The sequence below is a fragment of the Conger conger genome, chromosome 4 (genome assembly GCF_963514075.1).
Source record: "Conger conger chromosome 4, fConCon1.1, whole genome shotgun sequence".
Lineage (NCBI taxonomy): Eukaryota > Metazoa > Chordata > Actinopteri > Anguilliformes > Congridae > Conger > Conger conger.
The window spans coordinates 62,384,798-62,399,784 of record NC_083763.1 but is presented as its reverse complement, the minus strand read 5'-3'; the positions used below and the strand labels follow the sequence as shown (position 1 = coordinate 62,399,784).

At 40.6% G+C, this 14,987-nt stretch overlaps 1 protein-coding gene across 1 annotated transcript in view; it reads right to left on the bottom strand.

Annotated features, from left to right (window-relative positions):
- rttn (rotatin) overlaps positions 1-8,490 on the bottom strand; it is a 35,537-nt gene extending 27,047 nt beyond the window's left edge. The window contains exons 1-14 of the mRNA XM_061240546.1: positions 8,320-8,490; positions 7,736-7,923; positions 6,195-6,387; positions 5,977-6,078; positions 5,550-5,640; positions 4,988-5,102; positions 4,397-4,541; positions 3,929-4,094; positions 2,344-2,525; positions 2,103-2,218; positions 1,256-1,423; positions 934-1,146; positions 348-460; positions 65-191 (exon numbers count right to left, since the gene is read on the bottom strand). Of these exons, the coding sequence (XP_061096530.1) occupies positions 65-191; positions 348-460; positions 934-1,146; positions 1,256-1,423; positions 2,103-2,218; positions 2,344-2,525; positions 3,929-4,094; positions 4,397-4,541; positions 4,988-5,102; positions 5,550-5,640; positions 5,977-6,078; positions 6,195-6,387; positions 7,736-7,923; positions 8,320-8,350 (1,950 nt within the window). The 5' untranslated portion in view covers positions 8,351-8,490. The remainder of the gene's footprint in view (positions 1-64; positions 192-347; positions 461-933; positions 1,147-1,255; positions 1,424-2,102; positions 2,219-2,343; positions 2,526-3,928; positions 4,095-4,396; positions 4,542-4,987; positions 5,103-5,549; positions 5,641-5,976; positions 6,079-6,194; positions 6,388-7,735; positions 7,924-8,319) is intronic.
- Positions 8,491-14,987: the final 6,497 nt, after the last annotated feature.

Here is a 14,987-nt window from a genome sequence, read left to right as displayed (position 1 = left end):
TAGGATAAGAGATGAGCTTTTAGTGAATGGCTTGTCCGATTCTGTTCCATTACACTGATAATACCTTTACAACATTCAGAGTGCAAGTGTAAGCCTCAGTCTTCACCGCCTGAAGAGGGTGGGACAGGAGCCTCAGGAAAATCTTCTGGCTTTCTGCCTGAAGTAGAGGGCTTGCCTGTGCAAACTTCCACCTGAAATAAGGAAGGACACAACAGTAATACAGTACCACAGTGTCACACAAAAGAAAAAATAAAATAGGTCAGGTTCTCTTTACAAGTGCAAACATTTCGCTGCCTTATCATAAGGATCATCAAAGAAAAGTAACACAATTGTAAGATAAATCTTACAGGAAGGAGCAGATCTGAACACACTCCTTCACAACAGGAAGGTGTTGATGGTAGGGAAGTCCATATATAGCTTGGTCTGCAAGCTCCAAAAGCTCTGACCAGTTTTTGTCCCCCTGTCAACAGAGAAATAAAAATGAGTTGCCATCTTCAACTGAAAGTAGATGAGCAATGTTAACATGTGACTCATGAGCCATATATAAAAGTAAGTAGGAACAGTATAGCAAAAATAATTGATGTAAAAACATTGAGTTAAGGCCTACTGTGTTAAGCCTAAAATGTATGACTGTGATGAACATATAAACACAATAACCCACATGCCAAACTGTTGTAAAAAGTGTACAAATGTAATGATACACAAGTAAGAGGCGTTTAGATCCCAATCTTTGTTCTACAAATTCACCAAAACCAAAATATATGATGTCATTTTGGCATGCATTTGAGCCAAAGGAGACAGTTTACATTTCTAAAATAATCAAATAGTGTCCTGAAGTTTTCTTTTATTACAATCTCACTCTCACGCCTCGGATCTGAACTGGTTTGACACCTAACTCCCCCAGCAGACAGTGACTAACTGAACACAGCCCACCTCAACGTGCACTTCCTTCAGGAAGGTGCAGGTGGACTCCATGGCCTGTGCAGCCAGGGCCGCCCGCCTGTAGATGCTGTGGTTGTCGGGGGCGACCTGTTCCAGGTAGGCCACGGCCGATTCGTGCATGCTGGGAAAGGCCTCGCTGAAGGGCGTGTCCATGCAGAGGAGGAAGAGGGCTGTCCCTGTGCTCTCTGGGAGATTTTCAGCAGCCTGCAGCCAATGGGATGCAACCAGAGGCATCAGAGCTCTACAAAGGCACGCCCGCCAGGCACAACACCCACAGCATCTCAGTGTTGCGTGCGCTAGTGTTTGTACAAACCTGTTCCAGTGGGAGCAGAGTCTGCAGTAGGCGGACAGTGAAGACGGCTGTGCCCACGTATGTCAGCCTTTGGTGAACCAACGCAGCCTCTGACTGCTCAGAGGAGCTGGAGTGGTGATGGCATAAAATGTTTCCTAAACATTCCAGGGCCCCCTGCAGCTTTTCTTTCTAGAGAAAGATGAGAGTGTGAACAAAGCACTTTCTAAATGCAGTTCAACCGCACAAGCTAATGACGCGTCACAGACAGCAGGGGGCAGCAGCTGCTCTGTGTTTATCACGGGGAGCTTTTTCGGGAGAAGACGACAGAAATGCTCTCTGGCTCCATTACTGCGGGCATCTATTAGAGGCCAATAGGGAAAAGGGCCTTGGATTGACAAGTCCATAACTCTCCCTACATAAAAAACACAAGCTTTTTATTGGCCTCAAAGGACGAGGCTTGGCACAGGAGGATCATCAGTGTGGATGCGGCTCTAACGGAGCTAGTGATCAATAGTTAAAACATTAACTGTACACGCAGCATGAACAAGGCATAAACCAAGCAGTTTAATGCGATTGCTGGACCAGCACCAAAACAAAGAAAAAAGATCCAAGACTGGACGACTGCAAACCTCGGCCAAAACCTCTGACAGCTAGTCTTTTCTCTTCTTGGCGAAGCGGTTTGGATGGGTTTTCAAATTTAGCAGATCAAAAGAATACAGAGGGTGTGCAGGGGTGAGAAATGAGTGAGAGTGGCTTAGAATCTTGGAGCAGTACATAAAAATACAGAGCTTAAAGACAAAAATAATATTAAATTAATGCTGAGAGGTAAGAAGCAAATATTGAGAATATGGGAAATGGTGCAACTTGCCAGCTCCTGTCCAATTAGGCTGCAGTCCTCCCACACCTGCTCCGACACACTGTCTTTCAGGAGCAGCAGAGCCTCTGACAGAAGCTCCAGGACACTCAGCAAGCCCTTCATCCTCTCTGAGCGGGGAGAAAAATAGAAATAAACACCCCCAGCCGCAGATCTGGCACCCCCCTCCCGGATACGAAGCGGGGCGCATCTGTGCGGACAGCCTCCCCGGGCCGGGACTGGGAGGGCCGCTCACCTGTCTGAAGGAGAGGCAGGGCGTGCTCAAAGACAGCCGTGCCCAGCTGAGGCAGGCTGAGCTGCTGGAACTGCAGCTCCAGCACGTCCTCGCCCTCCATCTCGGGAAGCTCCAGATGGGCTGCGTCCAGGGGGGACTGCGGGGGAGGCCCGGAGGCTGGGGCTCGCTGGGAGCTGCTGCCGCTGGAGCCGGGGAGAGATCAGTCGCTTTATGACCGGGGACCCGAGCCTCCAGTCAGCAAACAATCGACAAATGAACCGTTTGCATCTGGAAATGGATTTAATCCTATCGGATTTCGCGGGCAGCCATTTTCAGTCCAAAACCTAATGTGGATCACCATCAGCAGAGCAATTCTAGCTGTTAAAATAAATGCCCAGAGGCACGTTATCACCGCTAAGTCCCATAAACAGAGAGGAAAAATATAGTTAGAGCAAGAGATAAAACAAACTGCGACTCTGCGCCTGAGCACTGGAACTCACACACGTGCCGGGAATAAAACATGCAGTCAAATCAGTGCGTGGGACAGAGCACAGCATTCAAATCAGGCCTGAATCTCGTTTCCTTAGCAACCAACAGTCACCGAGAACATCTCCTAAAACAAACAATTGTATAGGTACAATATAGATTTGATTGGAAAATTGCCTTTGTGATTCCACCTTCCTTAAACCTCTTTTTTCAAAGGGAGGCAAATTATATTCTGAAGAAATTAATACAAAAGAAGTATGTGTATTTGTCATCAACACATGCACTGTGAATGCACACATTAAAAAAGTGTTATTATTAGTCATAATTCATACATCAGATTAATGACTTCCCCACTTCGTCATTATTTTCCACCTTATTCCTCTGCACCTTGTTGCCACCTTGCGAGAATCATACATTTTCCTCCTGAAAACTTCTACAGTATTTGTCATATTGTGATTGCTTGGGTTCATTTCTGAAGTTAGGCTTAACCCCTTTGTCTTTAGTTTTCAAATTGTTTGTTAACTCTGCTTACATTATAACAACCGAACAAACTACAGACTGAGCAACTAATTTTGTAACTGTACCTTAATCCAGTTCTACTGGAGCACAGCCATTTTATGTTTATGGTCGGTGCCACTGCTCAACTGACAGGCAGTAGTGCTCATAGCCACGGACATAGACCGGCACTCGGTTGTACTGTTTCCTGCTTTTATTCCTGCAGGATTTTCTTTTGAATTTGAGGTGTGTCTTTTTAATTTTACACAAAAGAAAAAACATTACCAGCACATTATGATTTGTGTGTTATTCAGTGCCAATCATTTTCCAACACCTTTTCAAATTGATCTTAATGGAATTCACTCAGGACAGGAATTCCATTAAGATCAAAAACATACATTTTATATTTTAACAGCATTTTAGTCAAAGCCTCTTATGAGAAAATAAGAAAGAAATACCAAAGAGCCAATGATGAAACAAATGTGGTCTTCTGTATTAATTGCACTGCGGACTTTTCTCATAAGACTGTAGTCTAATATGGGGGAATAACTAAAAGACTATTTTTGCTGGTCGTTTACTGCACATGAAACCCTAAAGGGAGGAATAACAGCCCTTTGCTACAGACCTGGAGGAGGCAGCATCCCCATCCTGACCATCCCCTCTGGCCCTCTGCCCCGTCCGGCCCACCACCGAGGGCCTGGGGCTGCACTCCTCTGGGGTGGACGCCACAGACTGGTGCGTCCCACGGATCTCCTGGGAGTAGGACATCGAGGAATTCTGGGACACCGTGTCTTTGGAAGCCAAAATAAAAACCGGTTTTAGTATAAGAAGGGAAAAGGAAATTGGACTTCCGCACACTCAAAACAACTTTTAATGTTAACATTTAACATTTATTTTTCTCCCAGCACCTGTTATCTAAGCCAGGTGCGCGAACCTTATTCCCCATTTACAGTATAAAAAGGGAAGAAATGCACTATTTATAATATTACCGCAATTAGAAACTGTACGAACTAACAATAAAATATTTTCTCCACACCAGCCATGGAATGAAGCAGGCTGTCCCTGGCGTTCTCTCTGCACTGCTGAGCTGTACCTTGTCTGGCTGAGTAGAAGCTGGGGTCTCTGTGAAAGCAAAGTCGGCTTCTCAGATTGGTGCACAGCTGCAGGAGGCAGGTGACGGCGGGAAGAGTCAGGTAACTGCCGTCGTTCATCCCCAGCTTCAGCAGGGAAAAAAGGTTCTACAGGAAAAATACTTTTGTTAATCACTCGAAAAGCTGCAAGCAGAAGGCGATTACACTCTCTGCCAATTAAATGGCAGAATTAGACTCAGGCTGTGAGAACATATTAATGAAATTGGCCAAAGGATTTTTTTTCTTCATTATTTCACCAGAATGTTATTTTTCTGCCGATGAATCCGCACATTTTATATTCAAGTAGGGCATTAACACTTATTGTCATTGGTCAGTATATTTAAATTATATTTATATATAGTATATTCAAACAAACAATATCATTTCAAATACTCTGCAATACCGTACGGAATATAATCATATATGGAACAGCATAACGAGGTCAAACACTTAGCATATTACAACTACTGCAATAAAACCGAGACTAATATGCTGTCATTTTAAATCAAGAGAATAAATACTGATGTATAAGGCTTCACAGTCAATTATCTTACTTGAACTATACTTGGCCTTTGAAGGAATATTTCTGCAGGGAAGTCCTGCATAATGACATCCTGCAGAAGCTCACACGTTGTCCGTACTAAACTGTGGTTGCTACTTCTGAGAGAGCTACCCCAAAAAAAGAAGACATCACATTAATTAAGACCAGAAATGCCAGACACATTAAGAACAAAGTTCTTCATCAACCACCAAAACTCCATATGAAGGAGCCGGGAAACTGTTTAAGGCAGTAGTCCCCAACCCTGTTCCTGGAGATCTACTGTCCTGAAGGTTTTCATTTCAACCCTAATCTGGCACACCTGAATCTACAGCAGCTCAACTAGATCTCTAACTGTTGAATGAGGTGATAAGGTTAGAGTGCAAACCTACAGGTAGATCTCCAGGAACAGGGTTGGGCAGCCCTGCTCTAGCCATTGAATGAGGTGTGCTGTGATAAGTTTAGAGTGGGTTGGTAGTTCTCCTTGCTGATGTCATACAGAGTACATGACAAACAGGATATGACATATACAACATCATACATAACTGAAGTTGAAACATTTGCCCGTCATCACTAACCTTTCATTTGATGACAAAATGTGCCGATCTGTTGTAGTCAAAGTCAACCAAGGAAAGGTAGAAAACTTCAAGCACCGCACAGAATCCCTGACTATAGATAGTGGGCATTAAAGATGAAAGAAAGAAACAAAAGAAACAAAAGGTAATTCAACAGGACAGCTCCCCTTATACAAAGGCTATCCATGCTCACCATATATTTCAGATTATCAGCCTGCCTATGTATTCAAAAATCATCTTCAATGAATGGTGAGACTACCAAACATAACAATGTAAAATTATACATTCCTTGTAATAATAAATAAAAATTTAATTCAGAACATATCTCATGTTAGAAAATTATTAAAGCTATCTTGCAATCAAAATTCATGTAATGATAGGCTACCTTAATATGCTACAGGGAAGTAAATACATAAACAATTCAATTTACCTGCGATTCTTTGGGGAGGAATGTCAAAGTTTCTTGTCTTTGAACTTTTCTGAAAGTACCCCATCACAGGTGACTCTCCTTCAAAGTGAGCTAAAATAGCACCTTAAACACATGCAACCAGGATTATAGATAATCAGTATTATTGCACGACAACCAAAAAGGACCAAATGAATGAAAACATGAGACACTGCATATATCAGTAAGACCTGTGAACAAACCTGTATTATGAGATGTCAACTGCTGTTCACATGACAAACCAGCTGGTAAATTTGGGAGTTCTTCTGGAAGGTGGAACAGTTGATCAAATATGCCATCGATAAGAGCTTGCAACTGTGGCTCCACGTTCGGAGAAAGCTGGGTCAAGAACTCCACAGCACCCACATCCCTGAGCATCTGTGCAGCCGTGGGATGCTTTGAGGAAAGAGAGAATTGTTTATAGTGACAGTAATATGATACACCTCCAAGACTGAACAAAATAATGATATCCCTGTGTGTGTGTGTAGGCTGCATGCAGTGAAACAGAGCATGCTGCTTATGCACTGCTATCACTGTTTACAAGTATTAGCTATCCATTTCGTTTTTTGTTTTAATATCATTCATGGATAGGCCTATTATGTTTACATTACATTAATGGCATTTGGCAGACGCTCTTATCCAGAGCGACGTACAACAAAGTGCATACCCATAACCAGGGATAAGTGTGCTGAAAGACCCTAGAGGGAAGTACAATTTCAACTGCTACCTGCACAACGAAGATAACGACCAGGGCCCATTTGAATTTATTTATTTATTTATCTCTTCAAATCGCAACACGCAAATGTATGAACAAACCCCTTAACTAGCCGAACACTGCTTACCTAGCCAAGCTAAAAATACGGATACACAGAAAGTAAATCACAGAAAGACAACAATTAAGGTTCACAGGGAGGTAGGGAGGGACGGGGAGAGGTGCTGCTTGAAGAGGTGCGTCTTCAGTTTCAGTTCTTCAGTTCTTCAGCGCTTGAAGATGGGAAGAGATTCTACAGTTCTGACCTCAACGGGGAGTTCGTTTCACCACCATGGAGCCAGAACAGACAGTAGTCGTGAGCATGAGGTGGAAGTTTGGAGAGGGGGAGGTGACAAGCGGCCTGTGGAGGCTGAACGAAGAGGTCTGGCAGGGGTGTAGGGTCTGATGATTTTTGTAGGTAAGCTGGGGAAGACCCCTTAACTGCTTGGAAGGCTAGCACCAATGTTTTGAATTTGATGCGAGCCATGACAGGCAGCCAGTGGAGGGAAGTAAGCAGGGGGGTGACATGTGAGTATTTGGGAAGGTTGAAGACCAGACGGGCTGCTGCATTCTGGATAAGTTGGAGGGGTCTGATGGCGGACGCTCGAAGGCCAGCCAAGAGGGAATTGCAGTAGTCTAGGCAGGACAAAACCATCGCTTGGACCAGGAGCTGGGTCAAGTAGGGGGTGAGAAAGGGGCGGATTCTCCGTATGTTGTATAGGAAGAACCTGCATGATCCGGTCACCGCCGCAATGTTCTCGGAGAGGGACAGTCTGCTGTCCATCACCACGCTGAGGTTTCTTGCACTATGTGACTGTATTATTAAGTGCTCTCTTTGATTAAAAACTTGCATTAACTATGTTAACTGCACGAATCTAGTAAGATAGACTAAGATATTTAATTTATTGCATTAGCTCAAAATGTTGACTTAAATTAACTTGGAAGAAAAAAACAAAACAAAAAAAAACAAACAACATTTAGCTACAAACTTACTTTAGCCAAAGTATCCAGAAGTTCCAGTACTTCTCTTTGCATTGGCACTTCGGGGAAATTAAACCACTCAAGTAAGCAAACGAACAGCATTTTCTCTTGGACAAGATCGGGAATAGACAGTAAGCCATGGTCCAGTTTGCATTTTATGTTTTTGAGGGCTCGCACTCTAATTTCCATCAAACGATGGCCTGAAAGAAAGAAAAGCATTAGCACACATAGGGACAGGCCACCTGACTTGATATTGTGGCAATATAACTTGCTGGATAGTAATTACTTATCTTCGATTTCTGTATGTACACATTCACGCCCCACATAGTCAGTGGTTAACTAACGTTATCTGTTCGACATCTAACGTTGGCAACATTGCATTGTCTTCAGTTTAACGTTACTATCAAGTCATAACATTGACCTGGTAGCGGTGGCTATCAAACAACTTCATGGAGTCTATAGTTATCTATAGTTCTACAATTAGCCATCTTCGCACGCAAATAACAACTCGCAGCCAACTAAAGTTAGCTATAATGACTAACTAGCTAGTTAGCTAACGTTATATGACTTCGTTAACGTCTGGAAATGCAATTTACCTGTCTTCTTTATCAGAGTAGATAATTCCATCGTTATAGCTAACTAATATAATTTAAATAGTTTGCAATGCACGCAACAGCTTGTTAACTACACATGCCAAACACAGTTCATAGTTAATAGTTTTACAGTTAAAGGAGAATCCGCACTCATATCAACAACGGTTGCCGGGGTTTGTTTTCAACAACCGCGCCAGCATGTTAGCCATTTCCGGGTTAGTGCTATACGTAACAAGGCAGCAAAGACTCTTTTTATTCAACAAGATTTCCAACTCGAGCCTTATTTATTGCTTGAATGTTTGGGTTACCATCTGTCCAGGCTGTCTGTGACAAGTTAAATTACATGATATTACATTACATTCATTAGCCAGACGCTCTTAAAATAGGAGAAACAGAAGTGCATTCGCCTGGCCTCACTAATAATTATACACAACCGTACCAAGTGTGATGAACAATATTCCCAGAGCAGAGAGTAAAGATACAACACTAAAGCATCACATCATCACAACAAATGAATGAGCCAAGAACCAAAGTACCAAAGTACACATTCTAAATGCATACACACTGCATCCATATCAATAAGAATATATTTATGTATATAAATATAATCTAAAATATATTTTGCAATCAAATGTTTGTATTCAAACAAGAAACATTTTAATACAACATATTTTTCCAATCCAAATAATCCAATCTGGCCAGTAATAGGGTTACTGCTGGTTTTCTCATCTGTCTAATAGTCAACCATCCAATAATGTCACTGATTGGCCAGAGAGTCACGCATATTCCATAATCTGAATTACTACTAAAGGTGGGAATTATATGGGTGGTGATGGGAACCAAGGTACAGAGACAGGAAAATGACCATTGAATGTTCTGTTTGAGAATTGTTGTTGAATAAAGAAATATTTGATAACTATCACTATTGTCAGTATAATAAAAATATTTATGCAAATAATTTGCCTTGGATAAGAAATGGACCTCAGTCTTTTCCTTCTCCACCCAGCTATGCAAGGACAGTGCCAATGGTGCCAAAGAACCCAAAGTCATTTCTGAGGATAATTATTCCATGAGAATATTGGCCTTTCTTTAAACAATACTCTTTTATGAATTGCATTGGCATGCACATATCCATATATGTCATTAATGTCAGCACAATGTCAGAATTTCCTCATTTCATACAGTAAGTAGGAGAGAATTAGAGCAGTCCAGTACAGTCAGGGATTGATTGAGTAAGTAACAGATATTCATTGCTACCATGTGTCCATTCATGGCTTATTTACTCATAGCATCCACAGAAATAAAATCCAACATTTCCTGCCGGAACGAGTTAGTGACTGCTACAAAAGAACGTGGCTGTATAGGACCAAAAACATTTTGAAGCACATGCAATGTCACATGCTAATTGATGATGGCCATTAAAACATTCAATTCATCTTTGTCATATATAAAAAATACATTTGGGAAAAGATTCACCAAAGTAAATTCCAACATAGAAGTGAAACAGTGTAACTTTTGTCTACCAACTTACCATCCACAAAATACTTTTTTAGACTATATTTCAGTTTTCCTTTGTCGTGGGATGGAAAAAAGTTATCTAGTTCTTGAAATGAAATGACAATATAGACATCATTGGATTTTCATCAGTGTCACTTTATTTGGATTCACTGCTTACCCATATTTCAAAATATAATCTTTTGAAATGTAAATATTTTGATATTGTCTTCTCCTTCGGGAAAATCACTTTTATAGAAACATTTTCTAAAGGACAGCTGCTCAGAATACAAAACAGTCTGAGCAAAATAAAAAAGAGAATTACGCTGTCAATAAGATAATACAATTCTGCTTTCAAAGTAAGTTTTCAAGAAATTAAAAAATGGATGTACAGTGAGTTTGCTTCTGCAGTTTGACCAAGAGTGAGAGTGTGGCCTGGTATGCTGCCTTGGTCATTCCAAATGGAGAAATGCTGACAATGCCCACTGTGCATAAAAGCTGTCTCTGTCAAGAGAAGATACAAGATGTACACTCTGTATGTTTTATGCAGCTGAGACCAAATGAGAAAGCAGAGCAGCTTGAGAGATGGCAGGTTTATATAACATGTCTTTTCGGTCCATGTTTCAGCTTTGCATGTTTGTGCATTGATAGACTGTCAGGTTTGTGAGGCAGTTTCGCTCAGTCTTGGCTGTTAAATATGGACCAAAACCGTACTGAAATATACCAATGGAATGGGGCTCTTGGCTGATATTTTAATCTTGTTCACATAGCTAGAGTTCCTGTAGGCAATCAGCTTTTATGTAACATCAGTTACAGGTCTGAACAGGGTGGGAGTGTGTGTGTGTGTGTGGGCACGGGTTCATCATCCTAATTGTTGGAGGGGTTCAATTACTTCACATGTGTGAACTACAGTGTATCTATCTGAAGTGCCCCATTTGGATTTTAAATGGATTACTCAGAACTTAGTGCATGTCTTTGTTTGAAGATGTTGATTAGCAAGATTGGCTTCTTATTTAAGGAAATCTACAACTTCAGAAGACCCATGAACAGTATGCGGATGCTTTGTGGGGCGTCCTTCATGAAATACTTGCCAAAACTGATACTGTAACAGCCAAATATCCTTCAAATGAATTACATGACTTTTTAAAGATCATGTCAATATGTGTTATTAGGTTGCCTATAGACAGGATTACTTATGTGCTCTATAGTGCTAGGCATGGGATAATAACGTCTATTTTCAATCATTTCCTATGACAGTATCTGTATTCCATCTATTCAAACATGCAAAGTTTGAGATTTGGGAACAGACAAGGAACATCTCTGTTGTATATTTAAGATGTCTTTTCTGTGTAGTGAAATTTACATATGTCTTTTAAGTTACCATGTTATATTTCATGATTCATGACCTGTAAACTATGGTCATGTCAACACATGTATGCCTCAGATTTTACATGTGTGCACTGATATTCAGACCATAAGTCCATACTGATTATGTGATTTGTCATTCAGCTGCAAGCATCCCTCTGAGGGCTCATGCAACTAGGTCCTACAAATCACAGTGTACATGGTGAAGTAGTTCCTTCTCTTGTACAGGGCGCCTACAACAGAAATATGTAAATATACCTGTAGTGGGGCAACCAGTAAAATTGAAAATAATATAGACAGGATGACATTAACCCAATGTATATAACATTTTTACTACATTTTCAAGCACATATGGGTCACAGTTTTTATTAGTCTTTGACAATTTTTTTATTTTTTATTGTGTAACAGCGCTTGGTTCATTGCATTCTGTATTGGTAGAGAGGTTGCAGGTATAATTAATGCACATTCTCTAAAGCAACTGAGAGCCACTCCTTGGGGAAAAGGAAAGAGATATTGAAGCACTGAATTAATTTGGATCAGCTTCCGAATTTTAATATGTTTGGAAATGTACTCATTGGCTTAGACATAAAAGAAGGACATAGGATAAAAAAGTAATCATTATCTGTTTAATAAACAGCCCTGAAAGGAAAAAGCAGACAGCATTCTCTGGTAATCTCACAAGCGAAAACAAAGTGGTCCCGCTGGCCTCATCACTGTCTGACATGCCTGCTGTATGTGTCTTCCGCTCCACTGAAAGTGTTGAGGATATCAGGGTGGGCATCCAGGGACCTCTGACAAAGCCCCTGGTGCAGTAGTCAAATTCAGAGGTTTGACAATGGTTGAGAAAAGCTGCAACAGCATTGTTGAAAAATGTAAGGATGATGTTTTTTATTTTTTATTATTATGTGCTATTACTAATTTCAGAGTATTTGTTAGAGGGCTATAGTACATGCTATATTGTGAAAATTTTTGTAATAGTTAGTTGACAATATTTTAATGTACTGTGAGAAGGCAAGTATATTGCACTGTTCATTGCAGCTCTAAGGACTTGTGGGGGGTGAAAGTGTATGTTTTTTTCTAAGGAGACTAAATGGTCCATTGAGCACCCATGTTAGAAAGGGGAACATTGAAAATGACAAGGCACTTTTATCTGTCATCATTTGTGTTTGGATCCAGTGCATCAGGGAAAAGATGGAGGGTTGCTTAAACTACTCGTATTAGCAACCTCGGAAGAGAAAAAACCAAGGTTATCCACGGTTTGTATATATAGCAAAGAATGGAAGAGATTGTAGAGAACAGTTTGCAATGGTCGGCAGTAGCAGTCTGCAGAAATACTGTAATGTTCTTTTCTTTGCTGGAGTAAGAGAGGAGCAGAGAGAAGTGGAAGGATGATCACCGGGTAGTTTCATTTGCTTCTCTGCTGACAGCAGAACAGGAATGCTGTGAGCCCTCTCAGTGTGAAGGATGAAGTCGAGCCACGGATTTGAGGGTACAATGATCACTGGCCAAGCTGACAAAGGACAGAGAGAGTCTACAATTATGGTGTATACATGAGGGAAGAAATGTCACAGTTAAAAGGATGGTCTTGAGTCTGCAGAGGAAAAGACATGGGGCGAAAGTGAATGGAGCCAGCGGTGGAGAAAGTTATGGTGGAAGACAATAAAGAAAGCAGGGAGGGCAGTAACACTAAGAATGAGCAGAGAGTGGGAAAAGCAGAGGGACTTACAGATTCAGTTGTGAACCCACACACATATAGGTCTAATAGCTGTGTCTAGTTGCTCAACTGCTTTGTGACGTGGAGGATGAGGAGAGAGGAAGTTATGCAACCAGAAGGGCAGAAGAAAATGATTAATGTTGGTGAGGCATAGGTTACTGAGCACAATCACATGGAGACTCTTTAACTGATCATGGGAGTAGCAAAGAGGGTGATAAACAGCTGTACTGTAGTCATAGTATTAATATGGATAGAATTAAGTTCAAGTGAAGTCACAGACAGGGTGGAAAGAATAGGGAGGACTGTGAATTGCTGAGAAAAAGAGTAATAACTCAGTGTCACGATTATGCCAAAAGAAACAAGATGGAAGAGAATGAGCTGTGATTCTGTATCAGTTAAAACATTTTACACATTTAAAGATATCCCAATGGTTTCTACAGCATGTCCTTTAGCAGCAAACTAATGTCACCACCACAAACATATTTTGGCTTGTGAAACACTGGAATTATGTCAGTGTCCTCTGAATGTATTTTCATAGACCAGCTCCCCCAGCAGTTTACCTGAAGGCAGCCTGATCAGCCCTAATAAGTATGAGTAATTAGTGGTTCCTCATAGAAACTGTCTTCACAGCAGTGCCTTAAGCAGGTTTTCCACAGCATGCTATGAGCTTGTCAGCTAGACAGTGTGGAAAAACGATAATTTACAGTGTATGGCCTAAATTAGCCCAGCAGCAGTGAACACAATTACCCACTTTAAGATAATACTGACACTAATTAGGCCAGCAATTAATCATCTTGATGCCGAATACCATCCACATCTCAAATGCAAAGGAAATCACAGCATATATTAGAAAAAAATAGAATAAATAGAAAAAAAAGCCTATTGGCTTTTATATTACAAATTAAAATGTATTATGGTATATTTTGCAGAAATACTGCTTTTTACATCCCCGCAGGGCTGGGCCCTATGCTTGATTGTGTTTCCACCAATTTCCCTTCGCTACTGTAATTAACTGTATACATCATTACTGGTTCACTTGGTAGATTAGCTCACAGTGAAACACTTCATATAGGACCACAAAACATTTTTTGTCATTAATGAGGTTGTCATGACGAGCAGAAAAAATATCAGATTGTGTAAATGATTAGGCTAATTCAACAATGCATAATATAGTATTTATCATAGGGATGGACAAGAGAGTGAGTTATACATATGGCTATGGTTATGATTTGCATAAAATTAGTATCCAAGAATTTAAATGATCTGTCAGTAGTGACTTTCTATCCTTGCTCTCTTCATCCCACAGGACAGCTCTCTAATGGAGAGTCAAGTTGTTTCTTTGAACCTCACTGAAACAAATCATGTTTTATTTATCTGAAGTAATATGCATCTGGTTTTGGAAACATACTGTACCTCTGGGATTGGCACAGGTGATGAAAGATTGCAGCACTCTAATGGCAGCTGTAGAAATTGATGATGTCAGATATATCAGCTAGCATCATATTCAAAATGGAAAGGGACAGCTCTGTCATATCTTCAAAAGATCATCAAATGCACCAGATCTCTTCGTTCTGGACCCATGATGGTGGAATGAGCTTTCCACTACAGTCTGGAGAGCAGAAATCCTACCCATATTCCAATACTGACTGAAGACTCATCTCTTGAGATTTGACCCCTATTACATATCCTTTCTTTCATTGGTTTTCCATTTGGGAAAATGGTATAGTTGTTTTCCATTTACTTTTGTGGTACAATACTTATTTTGTTACAATACAAATTGTTGTTTGTGAGGTTACATTACATTCAGTTACATTAGGTTACTATTACACTTGATTATATTGGGCTTCTGTACCTTTTTTGCTGATATTGCATTTTGTATCCCCAATGTTCTCCACTACTGCATGTAGTACCCACTACTCTGGATAAGAGCAAACTAAGTGATTGTAATGTAACATTCAGTGCACATCTTTGGGAGAAATGTGCTTTCCTTTCACAAATACAATTTTAAAAACACATATTTGTGATTTGTAATATTCTGTAGGTTCATAATCATCACAAGATACAAATAAAATTTTGATTGATTCAAATAAGATTCAAT